Raw genomic sequence first — 19,489 nt, forward strand, 5'->3', positions numbered from 1 at the left:
TTGTGCTGCCAGGGGGCTTTCCCTTCCTGCTGCGTGTCTCCAGAGGGACGGGACGGGACGGGACGCCTCCGTAGCTGCGGTTAGTTCTGCGTGGTTTGCACTGCTGCAGCGAGAGGCGTGCTGAGGGACCCCTTGTGCGGGTCGGAGGGAGGAGGTCGTGAGAGAAAGCTAGCAGTGGTACACCGAAAGCGCGTTAACTTAGTAAGAGGATATCTCAGAAGAAATAGAAAACTGCTCTCAGTTTGTTAGAGATAAACAAACGAGAGAAAAACCCCTTGAACTGACCCAAGAGCAGATGAACATGGGTTGGCTGTAAATGAACTTCTGGTGGAAGGGAAATTTCTTACCCACGGTACAGTGAAGCTGTGGGATGATTTTGGGTCAGAGTTGCAGGGCTGAATAAAGGAGTTCGTCTTAATTTGCCCTCTGTGTGTTTGTGAAAGTAAGTTTGATAACAGGGGGTCTGAATCGGTGGGCTGGGGCATCTTTTCTAGCCGAGCGTTCCCATGTAGAATAATAAACACCAATAGATTTTTATTGCTTTTTATGCTCTAAGCATTGTGCCTTTTAATTTTCACTTTCTTTTCTGTTCCTTGGTTCTTGTCCTCTGGAAGCCTTCCTGCCTGGCTTGCACTAGCTCTGGCTTAAGTGTTAGTCCTTTCTCTGGGTTTACGCAAAGTTTATCAGCCACATCCAGAAGCCTAGTGTCTTGCCAGTGATTCCTGGTGAAAAACACAAACACGCTCCAACTTTAGCGCACGTATTTAATAAAGGTCTGCTGTGGAAGTCATGTAGGAAAACTCTTTTATTAATTAACATTTGCGGAGGTGAGGTCATAGCTGTTCTGAGTTTCTTGTGAGAAAGTGGTTGCACCTTGCATGTTCTTCCTTAGGTTGATCTTATTTTCTCTTCTTTTTGCGGTTTGGTTAAAAGGAATCTTTGATTCAGCAGTAGTTGTAACCATCTGTCATATATTTAAGTTAACCAAGCACTGATATCTGGGTTGTCTTAATCTACCAGCTTTTAATGGTAAGTAGATTGTAGAAGTTATTTGAAATTCAAGTCATCTGCAGTAGGGAAGCATCTGCGTAGATTTAATGTTTGTTTAGGTATTTTAAAAGGGGGGTTCAGAAGAAGCCAATGCTTTTACCTAAAGCAAACTTAAGTTGAGAAGCATAATACTGAATGGTCCATAAAATGGCCTGTGCTGCTCTGCTGCTGCACCTTACCCTGCAGCATGCTGCAGCATGCAGGAGAAAGTTAATTTGCTTAATATTTACCAAGTGTGATAATCCTCTTTCAGAAAAAATGAAGAGAAGGACAGAACCTGAATTTAGCAGCCCCCAAAAGAAGCAGAAGAAGAGGATGGAAGACTTGGGATTAACCCTCAGTTCTACTTCAGATGATGAAACTCTGTTTAGTAATCATACTACTCAAGGTAAGGTTGGAGATAAGGTATATGCTGCTGCAGGGCATCTAAATAACTAAATTAACTGCCTGCTTTTTGTCAAGTTGGAGTGTGCTTTCTCACCTGGAGCTTGGTGTGTATCAAAGGTGAGGCGAGTGCCCTACGTGGTGTTACTGTTGCAGAGTGCTTTAAAGTCTCCCAGGATAGTACTTCAGGTTGCCTCACGGTCATGCCTGCTACTTCTGAGTCTTGGAATTTCCCAGGTCGTAAATTGTTAGTGAGAAAGGGCCTGGACACGTAAAAGAAGCCTTCATCTTGTGAAAATGGAAAGGGCTGTCTGTATGGAAGATCAGAGGGTCAGTTTGGGAGTAGTCATCGTGACAGGATGGTGTGTGCACCTGTCTGGCTGGAGGTGAGTGAGGAGGTAGAGGTGCAGGGTGGGAGAGCTGGATGGAGAATCTGTGTGCACTCAGGGCTGAGCTAAAAAAGTCAACCCCTTTTTTTGGGGGGTTTTTTTTTGATTGTTGAATTCATATATGGGTCCAAATAGGCTATGACCCTTAGTGTTTAGGAAACAATCTGCTACAGTTCAAGCACAACATTTTGGGTAGAGTTAATTGTTAGTAGTCTTGTTATACCCATTGTGGTTTCCAGTGAAAGAAGGAATGTTAGGGGAAAGAAGTGATTTGATATCTGATCTCTGCTGAGCACAGGAAATGTTAAAAGCAAGAAGAGTTGTGGATGGACTTTCTTGAGATTTATGTAGTGAGTGTTGTGTTTGAGGCACATCATAAGCCTCTGGAAAATAAGACATGGCTCAAAAGCAGGCAGCAAAGTTAACTGAAGCTGGGTCTTGAGAAGCAGAAAGCAGTAACTGACCCTAGAGCAAAACCCTTTGTGATCCTATTGCTACCTGAGAACTTTCTGAAGGGAAGAGAAGTGTAAATTGTGTGACAGACATTTGGAAATCGAGATGGGTCTATAAACACTGCAAGCACAAATTAAATCATAGCCTTCCTTGTCTTGAGCCAAAAGCCTGCGCAGTAGTTATGTGGGGACACGAGTCCTGAATCTTAAAACCTGATAGCTCAGCAACAGAGACTGAGCACACACTGAAAGGGTTTTAACTATGGTTGTGTATTTCACTGTATCGTCTTTCATTTTCACAGCCTTTCTTTGCTAATTCTCCAGTTGCTTCCTCTTACTTCACTGATGCTCAGTTTTCTGTAACAGGAAAGTACAGAGATCTGTGAGTTGTGAAGGAAATAATTAGTGTTTTTTCTTAAATCAGAAAAATGTAAGAGCAGTTCAATCTTTCTAGGTAATTACAGAGTCTTTTTTTAAGCACTATTATGGAGCTAGATAATTCTTTTTTAGGTGATAAACAGAAAAAATTAATCCTACTAACAACAATTTTCTGTGTTATCTCAGGGCAACTTATGTAGTTCAACTTCCAGTTGTATGAAGTGTCACAGAATGGTTTCTTGTGCTTGGCAGACACGGGGGGCTCAGGAGACAGAGGTCCAGTGAAGAGCGCGGCTGTGCTTGCTGCGGGCTGCTGCTGCAGTAGTCTGTATGGCCTGCCCCGCAGCATTAACTGTGGTGTGACTCATGCAGTGCTAGTTAAACCTCAGAAAATAGATTTGTGCCATTGCTTCATCCTCGCAGTGATATTAACACAGGAGAAGCAGGACGACTTAACGGGTGGTGGGGCCTCCCTCACTACCCACCTGATGTGGAGCAGGCTGTGAGACAAACGATGTGATTATTATGATTCCTGCCTGGATCCCAGTTACATCCAGCCCAGAGCTGCAGGTAAACCCAGAGGTTTTGGCATCTTACAACTGCAGAGCAGCAGTGAGGACTATACAGCTCACACAGGTTCTTCCCAGATAGATCCCAGGGTGGAACTGGGAATAGACAGAGCTTTGTTGTTTGGTGCCTCTGAAGGCTCAACTGCATCAGTTTCAGGTGACAAAAGTTTATTTGGGGGCCATGCTGTGTATGGTGGTACTTACTACTTTGACTGGACCTTTGACTTGATTAACTTCTTCCTCAAACCTTCCTCTCTGTCGGGTATTTTTAAACTTGAGTAGTGTCTTCTGACATCAGCTTTCACTTGGGTTTGTATGCATTTCTAAACTGTAGAGGTGGAGAACTCTCATTTGTTGTAGTGAGCTTGAGGATCCTCACTACTGAGGTGGGTAGCGGTGTCAAACTGAAGTTCGATGTGGGGACTAAGGGATTAAATGCTCTTCTTTTGGCAGTGTTGGTCATTTGGTAGATGCCTGTGTATTTGAGGTGGATTTTTGGTTGTTAGGGATGCATTTACACCCGTAGTTAGGTAGGAAACAGAGGAAAATCCAGTATGTTTTTTCAAGGTGTCAGTAATTGTCATTCTCAGGAGAGAATCTCCGTGGGCTTTCTCAGCTCCTCAGGATCGTTCCAAAGGTCAGGCACACTGCAGTGTACTATTGTGGTCCTGCTGTGGACCGCTCCACTACTGTAATGGGTTTGCCCAGTCCTCCAGGGCGCCTGGAATCCATTGGCTCAGAGGTTGTGGGAGTCCCTGAGGCAAGGGGGCAGATAACCAGGTGTTGGTTCCATGGGGTGTTTTATACTGCACCCGCGTGCTTCCATAGTGCACTGGAGATCCTGAAGTGTCCTCTCTGTGAGTGTGTTGAGAAGATATAAGGAGTCACACTGTACAGTTTTTAAGGTGATTACTGAGATGTCTTTCTTCCATCTTGTTTTTATTTTCGTACTCACTTTTCCTACTTTTGTGTTTTGTTTTCAGAGTCGTCCAGTAGCAGCAGTGGGTCTGACAGTGAGAGCGATGAAAAAAGACAAGTCTTCAGCAAGGAGTTCAAACAAGACTCTCTTGTGGAGGGTACATCATCTCGCTACTCAATGTATAACAGTGTCTCCCAAAAACTCATGGTAGGTCGAAATAGTCTTGGACCAAACTGTTAAGCCGTAATGAGAGCAAAGTGAACAGACCAGTCTGTTTTAAGAGATTTTGATTATGATCCTCCTTGCAGCAGGGTGCTCTGCTTATTTGAGCCAGCTGCTGAGCAGCTGGGGGAGCTGAGAGCTTGGTTGAAGGCGAGCTGTCGAAAAAGAAAGCTTGTTCATATTCAAGGACTAGGAGCAGGGAGGTGAGTGTGAAGGGAAGAATCTCTTGAGGCAGGCAGCTTGCTGAGCTTAAAAAAAGAGTCTGTGGGTTATTTTGCAATGTTTGAGTTAGCAAATGTAAGAAAGGCCTTAAATTCTGTGATTGACATTAGTTTGTTCGGTCTTGGAGGCTGGCTGGCATATTCTGGTAGTTATTTTTCTTTCAAGTGGTGCTGCTCTGCTTTACATAGGGCTGGAAATTTCTTGGAAAGGCAGTGAGTTGTAAATGGTGGCAGCTGTGACAGCTAAACTTTGAAAGTGATTGCCAGCCCCTTGATTGCGCTGTTAGCGTGGGGAGGATTTTTAGGAAGTTGTAAGAAAGTGGTTGACTGTCTCTGTTTCATAGTAGTCTCAAATTTGGCAACTTGTTCCTGAGTTTAAAGGCAATAGTAGACTGTAGAGAAGAGGAGTTTCGTGATACTCTTGATACCACAGTGACAAAGTTTGTATCTCGTAATCCTGAAAGAATTTCTACTCTTGATACACAGAAATGGTATTTCCAAGGGCAGCAGAGAAGGTGGGATATATAGTTGTATATTAATTGAAACGTGACAGGAAGCTTGAGACTCAACTGGGGACTGAATTTGGGTCGTCTTTTGTTCTGTGCTGATATTGTAATTGCAGGAGCAGGGCTCAGCAATCTTTCCGTGGTGGTAGGCCAGCTTGTACCTGCTTTTGCCAAGTCAGAAGTTCAGTCTTCTGCTAGAAGCTGGGAAGTGCTAGCTGCCACTAGGAGAGGGAGCAGGAAGACACTGCCTCTCAAGGAGGTGGAATGTTGCTGACCAGCAGGATCATACCTCTAAATGAAAAAAGAACTTTCAGCTCCTGTTGAGCTCTTAACTCAATAGGAACCAGAGGCTGAGAGTTGCTGATTATGCCTCTCTGTAGATAAATCCTGTTGCTGATCATTCAGAATCTGTCCACGTGCACTTTTGGCACCTGGCTGCATTTTGCTGATTCTAGCACAAGACTATCTTTCACTTGGAGAGTTCTACCCCGAGGCAATTAGGATGTGTGTTTTCAGTTGCCACAGTACAGGAGCTTTTAGTGCTACATTTGGGAGGCTTTTGTTTGTAAGTTCTCATAAATTTGAATATAAAGATGGATGTGATATCAGGACTGGTTGAATGATGTCATTGCATTAGGTAAGTAAAAGGAAAATAGTCCTTATTTACTAGATGTTCAAAATTCTGTCCTCAGAAAACTGGCATATAATAGGTTCAGTGGCTGTCATGTTTGATGTAAATATTTCAAGGTTTTCTTCGGAACCAGGTAGCAAAGGCAATGGGAAAACACCATGTGGCTTTGTATAAAACCTGTCAGGTGTTCTTGTAGTGTTTCTCATACAGATTGGTAATAAACAGTATTTTAGTTGCTTCTCACAGGAAGGAGTATATGGATAACATTCAAAGTGAAGCAATCCTTAAGTCTTTTATTTATTTATTGTCTTGTAGATGCGTACGGGAGGGTGTGAAATTGACTGCATTCGTGCTTTTGTTGTTTTTCTCTTGTTGCTAAAAGGTGTGAATAGCCTGAAAAGCTAGCAGTTAATGAACATATTTCTTTTAATGTTAAGTGATGGGAATGTGTTTCAGGAGCGTTGTCTTGCGTTCCTCGTCTGAGTTTTAGGTGAAGTTCTAACTGATGCTTGAAATGTGCGTGAGTGCATGTTCACAACAAAGAATGTTGTCACCACGTGAATGATGATCATCCCTGAATGCTGTGATGAATGACTCGAGGCTGCTCACCGCCTCTCCCTCTGAGCAGACTGTTCACACATTACTGAGCTTTTGGTAATTTGCTGTCATCTCAAACATCATTCTTCAGATCTAGTTTTATTGTGTCCTGCCTCAGTGAAGCGAACTCAAGTCCAGAAAGCCACAACTGAGGTTAAAAATGCTCAATGCCTTCAAGTCACTTCAGAGTCATGTGGCATTTTCCCTGCTAGTCTTTGAACCCCGCAGTAGTACGTAAATCCAAGTCCACTTGCTTCAGCGTGCTCCCTTTGCTTTCTGTATAGGCCAAGATGGGCTTTCGGGAAGGAGAAGGTCTGGGAAAATATGGCCAGGGCAGGAAGGATATTGTTGAGGCCTCCAATCAGAAAGGAAGGAGAGGCTTTGGACTGACCCTCAAAGGATTTGATGGGGAGCTCAATATTGATTGGCAGGATGAACCAGAGGTAAGTACCTCCTGTTTTGAATCCCTTTTCTGTTGCTGCGTTGAGGATTTGCCCGCTGGAGATGCTTGTGTTGTCTGATACAGCTGGCTGCCATTACGTGGCTCTGCTGGGTACACCCAGGCCTTACTTTGTCTCAGAACAGCATGGCAAAACTTGTTTTCTGTCACATGTATTAATGTTCTGGCACAGAATTGGCTTCAGGTGGATTGTTGCTGTGGCCTGTAGGATTTGCTTCTGAGTTTGCAGTAGTGAATGTGATTGAGAATTATTATCAAGCTCTTTTGGGGTTGACATTTTTGTTTTGTATATAATTTTTCATGCCTGTATAAGTGATTTTAAAAAAACCCCACCTTTTCTGGGTGTGTTTTATAGTCCCAAATAAAATGTTCCGATGTTCTGTTCCTGTGTCCTGTCAAGCCCTTCACCAGGGAGGAACGCTGAGATATAGAAATACGTGTCAAGAAAGCAAAGCCCAGTTTTGGTCTTATTTGGTGCAAATTTGATGCTATGTGTTTGTATTTAAAAATTGAAAAACAAAATGCAATGCTGAATCCTGGGGATCTGGCAGCTGGAGGGTAAACCAGAAGGTCCCAACCGTTGTTTGTCAGGGACAGGGATGCTTATTAGGTCACATGTGGTGCATGCCAAAGTACTTTGCTCTCCATTCTTTGACTTGTTTTCAGCAGTTGAAAATAGTACCAGAGGTTATTCCTTGAGAGCCAGGAATTTGGAACCTGTTCTGTAGGCTCTCTGGTTTAGGTCTTATTCTTCAGGGTGTTTCTACACCTCACAGCAGTTAAGTTTTAGGCAAAGTGTTATGTTAACCCCCTGGATGATAATATTGTAATAAATATAAGGAGGTTAGTAGATCTTAGCAGCCTCTCCTTGTGGAGGATTAGCATCACTTTGATCTTAACAATTCCTTCTCAAGATGATAAAAATTGCTTGAAGGCTGAATTAAGTTGTGGAATGAGGAAGCCTTTCAGAAAGGGCTGGGAGAAAAATGTGTAAAGCGCCATCAGAAGTGTGGGGTTTTTGGCAACTGTTTCCTTTGCAGTGTGTCTAAAATGTACCTTGAGAGTACTAGGCTTTTGCTTTGTCTTTGTTATATACCAGACTCTAATGAGAGGAAAGTGCTACGGGTTTTTTTTGTGGTGAGGTTTTTTTTAATTGTTGTGGTGCTTTTTTGTTTAAATCTAAGCAAATAAGACATGCTTTAGACTAGGAGGAAAAAGGCTCTATGATTGGCCCTAAAGTCATAGCATAACCCCTTGTACTAGCATTGGGAGACAAACTTTTGGGGAACAATTAGTTGTTATACTTTGCTGACAAAACCATCTTTAGCTCTTACCATGTTTTGTGTTTGAAGCCCAGTGCCTACGAGGAGGTGGTCTGGTGCCTTGAGTGTACCACGGAAATCCCAGATGCCCAGGAAGTGAAGGAGTGGATGACTGTGGGGAAGGTAATTTTTTAGGTCTCAGTACTTACCAGCCTAAGACGATGCAGAACTACTCAGCCTGAAACAATTGCCTTGTCAGAGCTGTAGAATAACCTAGGCTAGAGGGAACCTCTGGAGATGGCTAGTGGAGCTTGCTGCTTAAAGAAGGTCCAGCTAGATCAGGTTACTCAAGGCCTTCCTTGGTTGAGTTTTCAGTATCTCCAAGGATGGAAATTTCACAACCCGTTCAAGCATTTGTTTCAATGTTTCATAATCCAGTTGACAAAAGAAAATTCCTGGATGGCTAATTGGCATTTTTTGTGTTGCGACTTGTGTCTATTGTTTCTTGTCTTATGGCTGTCCATCTAAGAGTCCAGATCAGTCTTCTCTGTTTCCTGCCATTAGTTACTCTTAGACAGCAATAGGACCTCCCTTTCTGCATTCTGAACAGTCGGTTCTCTGCCTCTCCTCGTACACCGGCTACTTCTGCACCCTTGTCGTCTTGGCGGCCCTCTTTGCTGGGCTTGTTCCAGTATGTCTGTGTTGTAGTGGGAGGAACTAAACAGTATTCCACACGTGGTCTTAAGCTGCCCAACAAGGAAGAATAAATCCTCAGCCTGCTGGCTACCCTTTTGCTAGTAAAGCCTAGTGTGCGGTTGCCAGCCTTCGTTCGTTACTGGTACATGTTGCATTCCGAAATGACTGATACTGTGTTCACTAATTGTTATCTGTGTTCTCATCCTGTTCCAGAGGAAGATGGTGATTGAAGATGAAACAGAGTTCTGTAATGAAGAGCTTTTACGTAACGTCCTGCAGTGCAAGGTGAATCTCCTTTAGAGAGGAACTGAAGTTTTGGGGAAGCAAGTGAAATAAATAAATGAAGATGACTGAGTAGTTTACTTAGGTGATTGGCAAGAACATCCTTTTGCACCTTCATGCCACTGGTATGACCTAGCATCCTGGTTGTTACTGTCTGTTTAGCAACCTGTTTCACACCTCAGCCTTCAAAGAAGTGAATGAAAACAGTCCGTCTTTCTTAGTCCAACTTAAAGACTGGAGACTTGAATAAGCTGATAAGGAAGCGAGTTCCCTTTCTTTTCATGTATGTTCCGTCTTCCCTCCTAATCTTATCGTGCCCTTGTAAATCGTGTGTGTATATGCGTAGGAGAAATACCTTAAGCTGGGACTGCTTTTAAGGTGGCTAACCACAAATAAGGCTGTGGAGCTATCAGTACAGAATTCTTCGGTGTTACTAAATTTGCTTAAGAACTGGGCTGAACGAACCCTGCACGGAGTTTGGTGTCTAAGGAGAGAGAAGCGTGAGGATGGAAAATGTTCATGCTTGCCTATTCCTCAAGCCCGTGCCAGATCCAGCTCAGTGTTGTTTGTTTGCACAGAGTGTATTTGATGAGCTGGATGGAGAAGAAATGCGTCGAGCCCGAACAAGGTCCAACCCCTATGAGATGATCCGTGGAGCTTTCTTTCTAAACAGGTTTGCAGAACTTTTGGTAGCGTAACCCCTTTTCCATTTATGTTCGCTTTCAGTCTTGGGAGCCAAGGTTGAAACTTGGCAGGACACTGTTTGTGTGTTCACAGGGCTGCAATGAAGATGGCAAATATGGACCATGTCTTTGACTATATGTTTACAAACCCTAAGGACTTTGATGGGGTGAGGACCTCTATTTAACTTTCAAACAGCAGTGTTTTCTCAAAGAATGGAGAAGTTGAGGAGAAAGGAGAATCCGTAAGATACTAGCTGGGAAAACAGGTGCTTGCAAGACTTCTCCGAGTAGTGGAGTTTATGGTGTGTCTGTTTTGACTGATGGGAGCTCTTACTGGATCAGTAGAATTTCCTCAGTTTCCTTTTGCAGAAGCCTTTGATAAAGGAACAAGATGCAGAGCTGCTCTACTTCGCTGATGTGTGTGCTGGTCCTGGAGGCTTCTCTGAGTATGTCTTGTGGAGGCGGAAGTGGCATGCGAAAGGATTTGGCATGACCTTGAAAGGACCAAATGATTTTAAACTAGAGGACTTTTATGCTGCTTCAAGTGAGCTTTTTGAACCTTATTATGGTATGTAGCGCACGCGTGCGTGTAACCCGGTGTTTTTTGCTTATACCGCAGTATCAGGGTAGGGCTGGTATTGATACCAGCATAGGGATCTAAGAGATGCCTTTTTACAGGGAACAGTCATATTTCTGCACTTACTTTCAGCCTACCCTGGGAATGTGTCCCATCGTAATAGTTGGTACTTGAGTGCTTTGCTCATCTGAGTGCTTTGTAGAGTGCTTTAAGATTGCTTGACAGTATTTTCCTCACTTCATTGGCGTCAGCCTCAAACACAGTGAGTGAGATGACTTGTCATAGAACCAGAGAGTGGTTTGTGTTGGAAAGGACCTTAAGGATCATCTAGTTCCAACCCCAGTGCCATGGGCAGGGGCACCTTCCACTAGATCAGGTTGCTCAATGCCTCATCTAACCTGGCCTTGAATATTTCCAAGGAGGGGGCATCCTCAGCCTCTCTGGGCAACTTGCTCCAGTGTCTCACCACCCTCACAGTACACAATTTCTTCCTAATACCTGATCTAAATCTGCTCTCTTTGGGTTTGAAACATTACCCTTTGTCCTATCGCTACGCTTCCTGATAAGAGTTCCTCCCCATCTTTCCTGTAGGCCCCCTTTAAGTACTGGAAGGCCTCTATAAGGTCTCCCTGGAGCCTTCTCTCCTCCAGCCTGAACAACCTCACCTCTCTCAGCCTGTCCTCATAGGGAAGGTGCCGCGGCTCACTGACTTGCCCAAGGACCTGTTTGCAGAGGCAGAGAGAGAGACTTTACTTGCCTGACTGGCAGGATGCTTCTATACCAGACATCTCTTGCTCTGCTTTCATAGTTTATTGTGGCCTTTTAATAAAGATAAATAAAAAAGATGTGGACTAGAGGCTGTATCTGAAGCACTGTGACTAAATGAGCTGCTTAATCCAAAGATGTTTAAGCTAATGTGTTTTACCTTGCTTTGAGACAGACTAAGCAGGTGTACGCAGACAACTGCTACATCTCACATCATGGGTGGTAACTTGTTCAGCTTGCCGATACGTTTGAGCCCTCTGTCTGCATAACCTCTAGGAACAGGAAGGGAAGTACAAGGATTGCTAGTGTTTCTGCTTTTTTCAGACCGTATGAAGAAAACTTGAGGGTGATTGTCTTGTAGACAAGAGGGTTTGCTTTTCCATCGTTGTGCTTTTTTTTTTTTTACTCTTGTCAGCTGTCACTTTTCACTCCCAATGTGTGACCGTGAACTCGTAGAGAACGGTTAGCACTTCAGGATTAGATCTGTTAAAGAGAAGGGTCATGGTGAGGGCAGCAAGGCAGATAAACACATTGTTCTAATGGTTGCAGCGTTTGAATCTTCATAACTCACTGCAAACTGGTGTTCTTAGAGAGAGAAGGTGATACCTGGAGAAATTAATAGCCCAATGACTTTGATGCATTTTCTTCATCCTTTCCCATCTGTTATGCTACAAAGTCTAGTGGGATGAGTACAAACTCTCTTCCAGTGATGGGAAGGAAGTAGACTGCCATGATATTTCTGTTGTGAAGAATGGTAATAAATTCTAGTGTCACTTCACTTACAGACAGGATGACTGATGAGGAATTTAGTTATCAAAAGCACTGTCATCCATCCTGATCTCTGCTGCTTTCTAATCCTCCAGCTCGGTTAATAAAAGCTGTAGTTGTAGAAGATTTGCAGGCACTAATACCAAACACAAGTTCAGGCTTTTCAAAGTCAGAATGGGTGAGCTTTAGAATACACTTTAGCTTCTTGAAACACCAACCTGGGGCACAATGTACCTCTCTTTAAAAAAAAAAAGAGCCACATGGGAAAACCGTGTGAACATTCCAGTACAAACCCTGTTTCCCTTTCCTTCTGCCTTTTATAAACTTGTTTGCAGGGCTTTTGGGGGGTTGTTTTTTTAAATTCCAGATTACATTGTGTTTGGAAATAAAATACTGCATTTCTTTGGAATGCCTTGAGTTCTTAACAGAAGATTGCTAATGTGCAATGTAAATATAATTTTGCCTTGTCTGTAAAAAAAAAAAAAAGTTAGTAACAGGTGAGCTGTGCCGTGAGATTGAACCTTACTTTTTATTAGGTTCAGCTCTGTGTCATTCCTACTGGGATGACAATATTATGTTGTGGTGTAGTCAGCTCTCATCTCAGGGGGAGTGCAGCAAATGATTTGTCTTTTGCTGAGGCTAGTGTATAACTCGTCATTTGAGCACAGCTATGCTATGGCTTTGTTTAGACCTGACTACACAGTCTGAATAATTTTCCTAAATTAACAAGCTTGGTGGTGAACATGGGAATGTGCTAATGCTTATTTGCCTATCAAGGTCTGTGTAATTTCTGACAAAATGTTAATTGAGTATAATAGATTACCTGTGCATACTGATCTTTTGCCTGTACTTGCAAATATGTTAGTAATTGTCTTCTCTTTTCCCCTTAGGAGAGGGAGGGATTGATGGAGATGGAGACATCACTCGCCCAGAGAACATTACTGCTTTCCGAAATTTTGTTTTGGACAATACTGATCACAAGGGAGTGCATTTCTTAATGGCCGATGGGGTTGGTCCATTTCTTTTTCTTCCTGCACTAATGACCAAAACTGATAGCTCAGTCTGCGTATAGTAGGATATTTGAGACGCGTCTGTAGTTATAATGAGAAATTCTTGAAGACTTGCCCTTAAAATTTTTGGTGGCAGTGGTTTTTTATCTTAAAGAAAAAGAAACCGTCATGATTCCGTGACTTAGCTATACAGAATCCTTTGACCAGCAGATAGGTGGAGATACTAATTATACGTTATGTGCTTTGCAGGGTTTCTCAGTGGAGGGTCAGGAGAATCTGCAAGAAATCCTAAGCAAACAGCTCATGCTTTGCCAGTTCCTTACAGCACTGTCCATTGTCAGGACAGGTATGTTTTATCCATTCATCTTCTTCCTCCTTCTCCCAGATGTGCATGGCATTGCAGAAGGATGCTGTACAGTTTTTATTAACATGCCGTGATGTCTGCTTTTCAGTGAGGCGAAGTTGCGCAGAATTGAATGTTGCATAGCCCAAGATACTTGTCACAAAGCTAAGAGAACTGGGGCAGAAAAATAAGATTATCTATGTCTATTTTGCTTTTAATTAAAAGCACGTGGTAAAATGCGTTAGTTTAAAGCTCTTAAAACGTGTTATGTTGCCTTGGACTAAGATCGCTAGTGTGATAACTGGACAGTATATCAGAGTTATAGCTGGATCAACTGTTTCCTGAATGTTCTAGAAGGCTGGTTGGAATGGAGAGTGATGTTTACCCAGTCCATCCTTCCTTCTAACTTGTGACTTTTCTCCTTTAAATCTGCCATCTCTGTGATCAGAACAAGGTGATGTGTCACGTTGTCTTAGCTGTACCTCGCTGTTGCCAAATGATGGACCTTACAGCACTGTCTGGTTTTGATGGCTCCTCTGCTGAGTTTAGTTAGTATTTGGCACTGATGCAGCAGATAAAAACGATCATTATGTTATCATTTATCCTGTGCCCTATGTCCAGAAATACCTGAGGCAATGATCTGTTTAGCAGTAGTCTTAAACGTGATATACTAAAAGGAGCAACCGTCTTTAAGTCTTTGCTGCCTGGGTAGATAATAGCCCTGTAAAACTGACTGCTTTTTGCTTGGGGAAATAGGGAATCGTGCCTGAAGGCAAGGGGCAACACAGACTCTTTTCTTTCTAGATGGTGAGTTACTATGTTTCGGTAACTATTATTTTCTTCTCCACCCTGAGGTTTCTTGCTGGACGTATTGGAGCTCCTCTTCTGTTGTGGCTTTTGCGTAGCGTGCTGCTATAGGGCCCAGTTTGCGCCCAGAAGGAGAGGATGGGGGATGGGTAGAAGGTTTGCTCACGAGGCAGCATGTATACTGATTTGACCCTGGTCAGGGAAATGCTTTTCTCTTTGCTGCAGAGATACGGGGAAGGTGGTTCACGGAGCCTCACTGGCCCACTTTATGAATGTGTTTTAGACGTTGTTTCATTGTACAAAACCACTTACCAGTTCTGCAGAAGAGAAAGTTATTGAGGTGCCTGGTATCTCCTTGTTTCCTTATAATCTGCTGGTATTGGTGTGCTTCCTCTCTTTTTTCCAGGAGGACATTTTGTCTGCAAAACCTTTGACCTGTTTACTCCGTTCAGTGTGGGACTTGTTTATCTGCTGTATTGCTGCTTTGAGCGAGTGTGCATCTTTAAACCGGTGACAAGCCGCCCTGCTAACTCAGAGAGGTGAGACTCTGGAGCATGAGGGACTACTAAAGAAACCCCCTCCTCTAAATATATTGATAGATGGAGTTAGGTAAGTCTAGTGGAAGCTCCGTGACCTGCCTCAATTGGCAGCTCTCTTGGAGGAGGAAACATTTTAGATGCTTAGCAAGTTATGATGTTTAACAAGGTAAAGAAGGTGTTCGCCAAATCGCCCTTCTGGAGACAAAGCAGTGGAACAGAATCTATAACAAATTCTTTTTTGGATGAAACAACTATGGTTCCATTGAAGCTAGAGCATATTATGTGTGTTAATATACCTGTCAGGTTTAGCAGAATTGATTTACTACTTGAGGGAGATCTACGAGGTTTTTCAGTAGGGTTGAGTTTCCCAATCTTTCCAGAGCATAGAAAATGGGTAATGACTTCGCGATAGGTGAGATTGTACCTTCCCAGAGATACCAAGGAGGAAAGAATTCCTGGGATTTGGGAAACGGTCCCGATGATGGGAGCGTGGAGGGAAGTTTGCCTGTGTGGAAGAACCGAACCCACATGATCTCTCTGCCTTGTTCTGCAGGTATGTGATATGCAAAGGATTAAAGCTAGGGATTGATGACGTGCGGGAATATCTCTTCATGGTGAACATCAGACTCAACCAGCTGCGCAACTCTGATGTGGACGTGAATCTTGTTGTCCCATTGAACGTGATCAAAGGCGACCAGGATTTCTATGATTACATTGTCCAGTCCAACGAAAAGTGAGTGCCCACTTCGGGGCAGAGGGCTGCTGGCTGCAGGCAGGTTAACCAACATGGCTTTCAGCTGTGGCTGCTTACACTCATAGAGGTATTAGATCATGCTGCTACACTGCTCTGTTTTTACTCCCTGAGAGGCTTAGCAGAGCAGAGGGACCCTGTGCAGAGTTAAACGCTCTCTACTGTGGCCTCTACTGTGGCGTAGAACAGAAAGGAGGCTGCTAGCTAATTCTTTGCAATGGCCTTCCTGTCACTTTGAATCATGCTGGCAATGATCCGTCTCTGCTCTGAGGATCATACTCGCTTCCTGCTGTTGTCCCAGCACTCTTCCTTGTTTTGAACAGTAGAACAGTCTTGGTGGTGATCAACTTGGTCCCTGACTGAAACTTGTCCTTTCTTTTAGCCACTGCAAAGTTCAAATAAAGGCACTAGCCAAAATTCGTGCCTTCGTTCAAGACACGTGAGTATATATCCTCTGGCTTTTGGTGAGGATTGAATTACCCTGCTATAAATGAATTGCTTTGCCCTTCTGTAAGGTGTTCTTGATTTGAGCTGGTACTTGGCTTGGCCTTCGGAGCCAGGAAACTGAATAGCTACGTAGCTCAGTTTGTGTCTCTGCCTGAGTTGTTCGCAGAAACATATGGGTGGCTGGAGGAGTCCTGAAAGTTGATGGTCTTTTATCACCCTTGTTGAGAAGGCTTCCATGCATTGCTTGATTCCAGTAAGTGGGCCTGCTTCTTAGCAGGACTGTAAGCAGAAAAGCAGCTCCCAGCTGGTATGGTCAATTCTACGTTCACCATCTCAGCTGGGCGTGGTTCATAGCTCTTCATTCTCCAGGGGCAATTCAAAGCATCTAAGTTACATACCTAGAATTACCTGAAGGTTATGATGTGAATTTCTTGCATAAAACTAAAGCCATTGCAATATATAGCTGTTGTCCTGGCATGACTTTTCTGTTCAGGCGTCATTGAGAGACAACACATAGTAGAAAGTTGAGTGACTCTAGTAGCCAGGAATTACCAAACAGTGAATCGTAACATTGACACTGGTTTTTTTGTGTGGCCTTCAGCAGGTCTTCATTGCTATATGCAAACAGGGCTATGTACCCAGCTCTTGGAGATTAGCATAAGTCCATGCTAATACATAACTTCTTGAAAATACTGATGCCTAGCGAGACTTCCATGGGACAGAGCGAGTGGTGACTGCTAATCAGTAGTGCAGACCATGAAATGGAGCAAAATGTGATGACTGGAGATGGGTGGAGAGTGGGGAGGGAAGACGGCGTCCTCTTTTGTGTAACCTGCTGAAGAACAGTGCATGTTCATCATTCCCGAGCCAGACCCTGAAAGGTGCAAGTTTTGTAGGGCTGGGATATGTAATGCTGCAAGAGCAAGGAGGTTTCACCACCTTAACAGTCTGCCGTCTTTCTCTAGGACACTGATTGAGCCACGGCAGGCTGAGATCCGAAAGGAGTGTCTCCGGCTATGGGGGGTAAGTAAGCTGCCAAGCAGAGAGGCTGCGAAGGTGTCCTTGCTGTGGTAGAACAAGAAAGGAGCTCCAATACAGATAGGACTTCCTAGGCAGAGGTTTAATACCTTGGCTTTGGGAAAGTCGGAGACTATTTCAAGCTATTTCTGTAAGCAAACAGGATGTTTCTGATTCATTATGTGTATGGCTTAGCTGAGCAGGTGTCTTTGCGGCAGTTGGGAATATTTCATTGTGCACCGAGTGAACTTCATGCCTAGTTCCCAAGCAGCAAGCTTACCAAAACATTGTCTTTTATATGAGTCTGCAGTTTCTCTTTCCTGACCTTTTGCTTGCAGTGGGGCCACAAATATGGCAGTTAGTTTCGCAGGCTAATTATGTGTCTTTGATGAAAAGGTATTTCATGAAAACATGCATGAAATAAATCAAAGATTTAGCCTGGAACTTTCTGAAGTAGCCTGTTTTTTTCCTGCGAGACGTGGTATGCCTACATTAAATTTGCAAAACATGTGAGACCTTTTATTTGACAGATGACCTCTCCAGCAGCTGGAATCCCAAGAGCAGGAGTTTGAGGGAGCAGGATGTTCTGTCACGTATTGAAGCCAGAAAGGTTCCTATGAACACGCCAAAGAATAGCTCTTATTATCAGTTGTTTGGATTTGTTTTCAGATTCCTGATCGGGCTCGTGTTGCTCCTTCATCTTCGGATCCCAAGTCCAAGTTCTTTGAGCTGATCCAGGTGAGACCTTACCCAGAGTGAGTCCTTTCATACAAATAGAACTTCTCCCCTTAGGAACTAAGAGATGAAGAAGCTAGTCCTGGGTTATCGTTTCCTGTAAAAGCTGCATTTACCTACCTGTCGAAGTACTGTGTCTAATTTGCCTTTGCCCAAACTTTGCTCTTTAGGGCATGGACATTGATACCTTCAGTTACAAACCCACTCCTCTGAATTCCAGTACACTGGAGAAGATTCGCCAAGTGTTAGATTACCGGTGTATGGTGTCTGGAAGTGAGCAGAAGTTCCTCTTGGGGTTAGGGGTAAGTGCTGAGAACAGTCCTGGAGTTCTGCTGGTTCATTTCAATGCTGCTACTGCTCCGCCTTGCAGTTTCATCCCATCCTTTTCTGTCCTCAGAGGCCAGAAAGAATCCACATCAGCAGTCCCTGAGACTGCTCGTTATTTATGTTTCTTTCTCCTGACTTTACTGTGTTTCACGCTAATTAAGTCTGCTTTTGTAATCACAGCCTACACAGAGACCCGTGCTCTTGCTCTTGCCTCTATCTTTGCTGTCCTTGTAAAGCTGTTCTATTTCTGGTTCTTTGTGTGGGAATGAAGAGTCACCGTCAGAGTCACTTGGTTTTGTTCCTTTGCTGTAGAGATTAAGGTTCTTTAAAACTTCTGCAAAAAGTTGCCTAGGACAAGAAGATTCTCTGAGGGCTCCTCTACAGTTAGAGGTCTCTCTTCCACCCCTGCCCTCAAGGTCTGGCTGAATCTGGCTCTGCTTTCTGCACACAGAAATCACAGATCTACACCTGGGATGGTCGCCAGTCAGATCGCTGGACAAAGCTAGATTTGAAAACAGAGCTGCCACGAGATACGCTTCTCTCTGTGGAGATCATTCATGAGCTGAAAGGAGAGGTAGGAGGCTATTCTCTCCCTTACCAAGTGGATGCAAGTCTAATGAGCAGTTTCGCCTCCTCTGTGTAAGATACTGCATAATTAGTGTTCCATGTCAGGTGCAAGTTTTTTTTGTGTGATACGATCTTTTGAGAAACTGTTTTGCATGAAGTTCCTTCTTGCTGTGCAGCCGTATCCCCAGCTAGAGACGTGAGCTTCCAGCATTGCTTTGAAAACACTTTGGACCTGACGTTCTGCTGTTGTCCTATGTGCAGCAGCAGGTGACGTTGCCACCATAACTCACTGTGTCTCTTTGGGTACACAACTGCTCAGTAACGACTGCAGGCCTTGGGGAAAAGATTCTGATGGTACATTCACAGTGTAAGGTATTGCTGTCCTTTGGCACCTCAGATGAGGATAATGTAGTGCACTAGGCTTTGGGCTGTGGTACCCAGTAAGGCACAGAGACCTGGTGGCTGGCAGTTGTGGTTTTGCCTCCTCTCCCTTCCCTGAGACAGAACTGTGAGTGAGATACGCCAGTTCTTGGAGGATGGCATGTTATTGTACAGTGGGCAGCAGGGAATTTGTGTGCTTCTAACATCTGGAAAAGTGCTTTCTTGCTAGAAGAGAACAGTGTCCTGTGAAAAAGCAGGCCGAGTAATAAGTCTCTGTATTGCCCTCCCTAGGGGAAAGCCCAGCGAAAAATCAGTGCCATCCACATCCTTGACGTCCTGGTGCTGAATGGCCATGACGTTCAAAAGCAGCATTTCAACCAGAGGTATGTAGGATCCGGAGAAGCTTGCTTTTTGTGCGCGAGTAGGAGTGACTGGAAAAGAGCATTCACGCTGAAAGTGGAGTGCTGAGCACTAGGAGACGGACGCGTTCAGCTGACACACTGCCGTAAGATGAGCTGTGAAGGCACCTGCTGTGAAGGGAAGCGCATATAGCCTTTTCCAACGGTACCTTCACTGTATAGGGGGCAGGTCTAGGCCTGTTCTTAGCCTGGAGCGAGCCAGGCGCAATCTGGGTAAACTGAGCGTCCTGGGAGTATGAACGAGCATAGCTGGTAATTGGCTGAGGGAGAAGGAATGAGCCCTTCTGTTTCCTTCCCCAGGCACATGCTGTCTCTACCAGTCCTGCCTTCCTGCT

General features: G+C 44.0%; 1 protein-coding gene across 1 annotated transcript in view; it reads left to right on the forward strand.

Annotated features, from left to right (window-relative positions):
- The first annotated feature begins 1,308 nt into the window (after positions 1-1,308).
- Positions 1,309-19,489, forward strand: part of CMTR1 (cap methyltransferase 1) — a 23,249-nt gene continuing 5,068 nt past the window's right edge. Inside the window, exons 1-18 of the mRNA XM_010143301.1 lie at positions 1,309-1,438; positions 4,206-4,348; positions 6,603-6,761; positions 8,131-8,223; positions 8,950-9,021; positions 9,597-9,691; positions 9,796-9,868; positions 10,071-10,269; positions 12,702-12,820; positions 13,071-13,167; positions 14,378-14,510; positions 15,064-15,243; positions 15,644-15,700; positions 16,674-16,731; positions 17,395-17,463; positions 17,631-17,762; positions 18,239-18,361; positions 19,027-19,118. Coding sequence (XP_010141603.1) covers positions 1,309-1,438; positions 4,206-4,348; positions 6,603-6,761; positions 8,131-8,223; positions 8,950-9,021; positions 9,597-9,691; positions 9,796-9,868; positions 10,071-10,269; positions 12,702-12,820; positions 13,071-13,167; positions 14,378-14,510; positions 15,064-15,243; positions 15,644-15,700; positions 16,674-16,731; positions 17,395-17,463; positions 17,631-17,762; positions 18,239-18,361; positions 19,027-19,118 — 2,024 coding nt within the window. The remainder of the gene's footprint in view (positions 1,439-4,205; positions 4,349-6,602; positions 6,762-8,130; positions 8,224-8,949; positions 9,022-9,596; positions 9,692-9,795; positions 9,869-10,070; positions 10,270-12,701; positions 12,821-13,070; positions 13,168-14,377; positions 14,511-15,063; positions 15,244-15,643; positions 15,701-16,673; positions 16,732-17,394; positions 17,464-17,630; positions 17,763-18,238; positions 18,362-19,026; positions 19,119-19,489) is intronic.

The sequence above is a fragment of the Buceros rhinoceros genome, unplaced genomic scaffold (genome assembly GCF_000710305.1).
Source record: "Buceros rhinoceros silvestris isolate BGI_N320 unplaced genomic scaffold, ASM71030v1 scaffold32690, whole genome shotgun sequence".
In the NCBI taxonomy this organism is placed as follows: Eukaryota; Metazoa; Chordata; class Aves; order Bucerotiformes; family Bucerotidae; genus Buceros; species Buceros rhinoceros.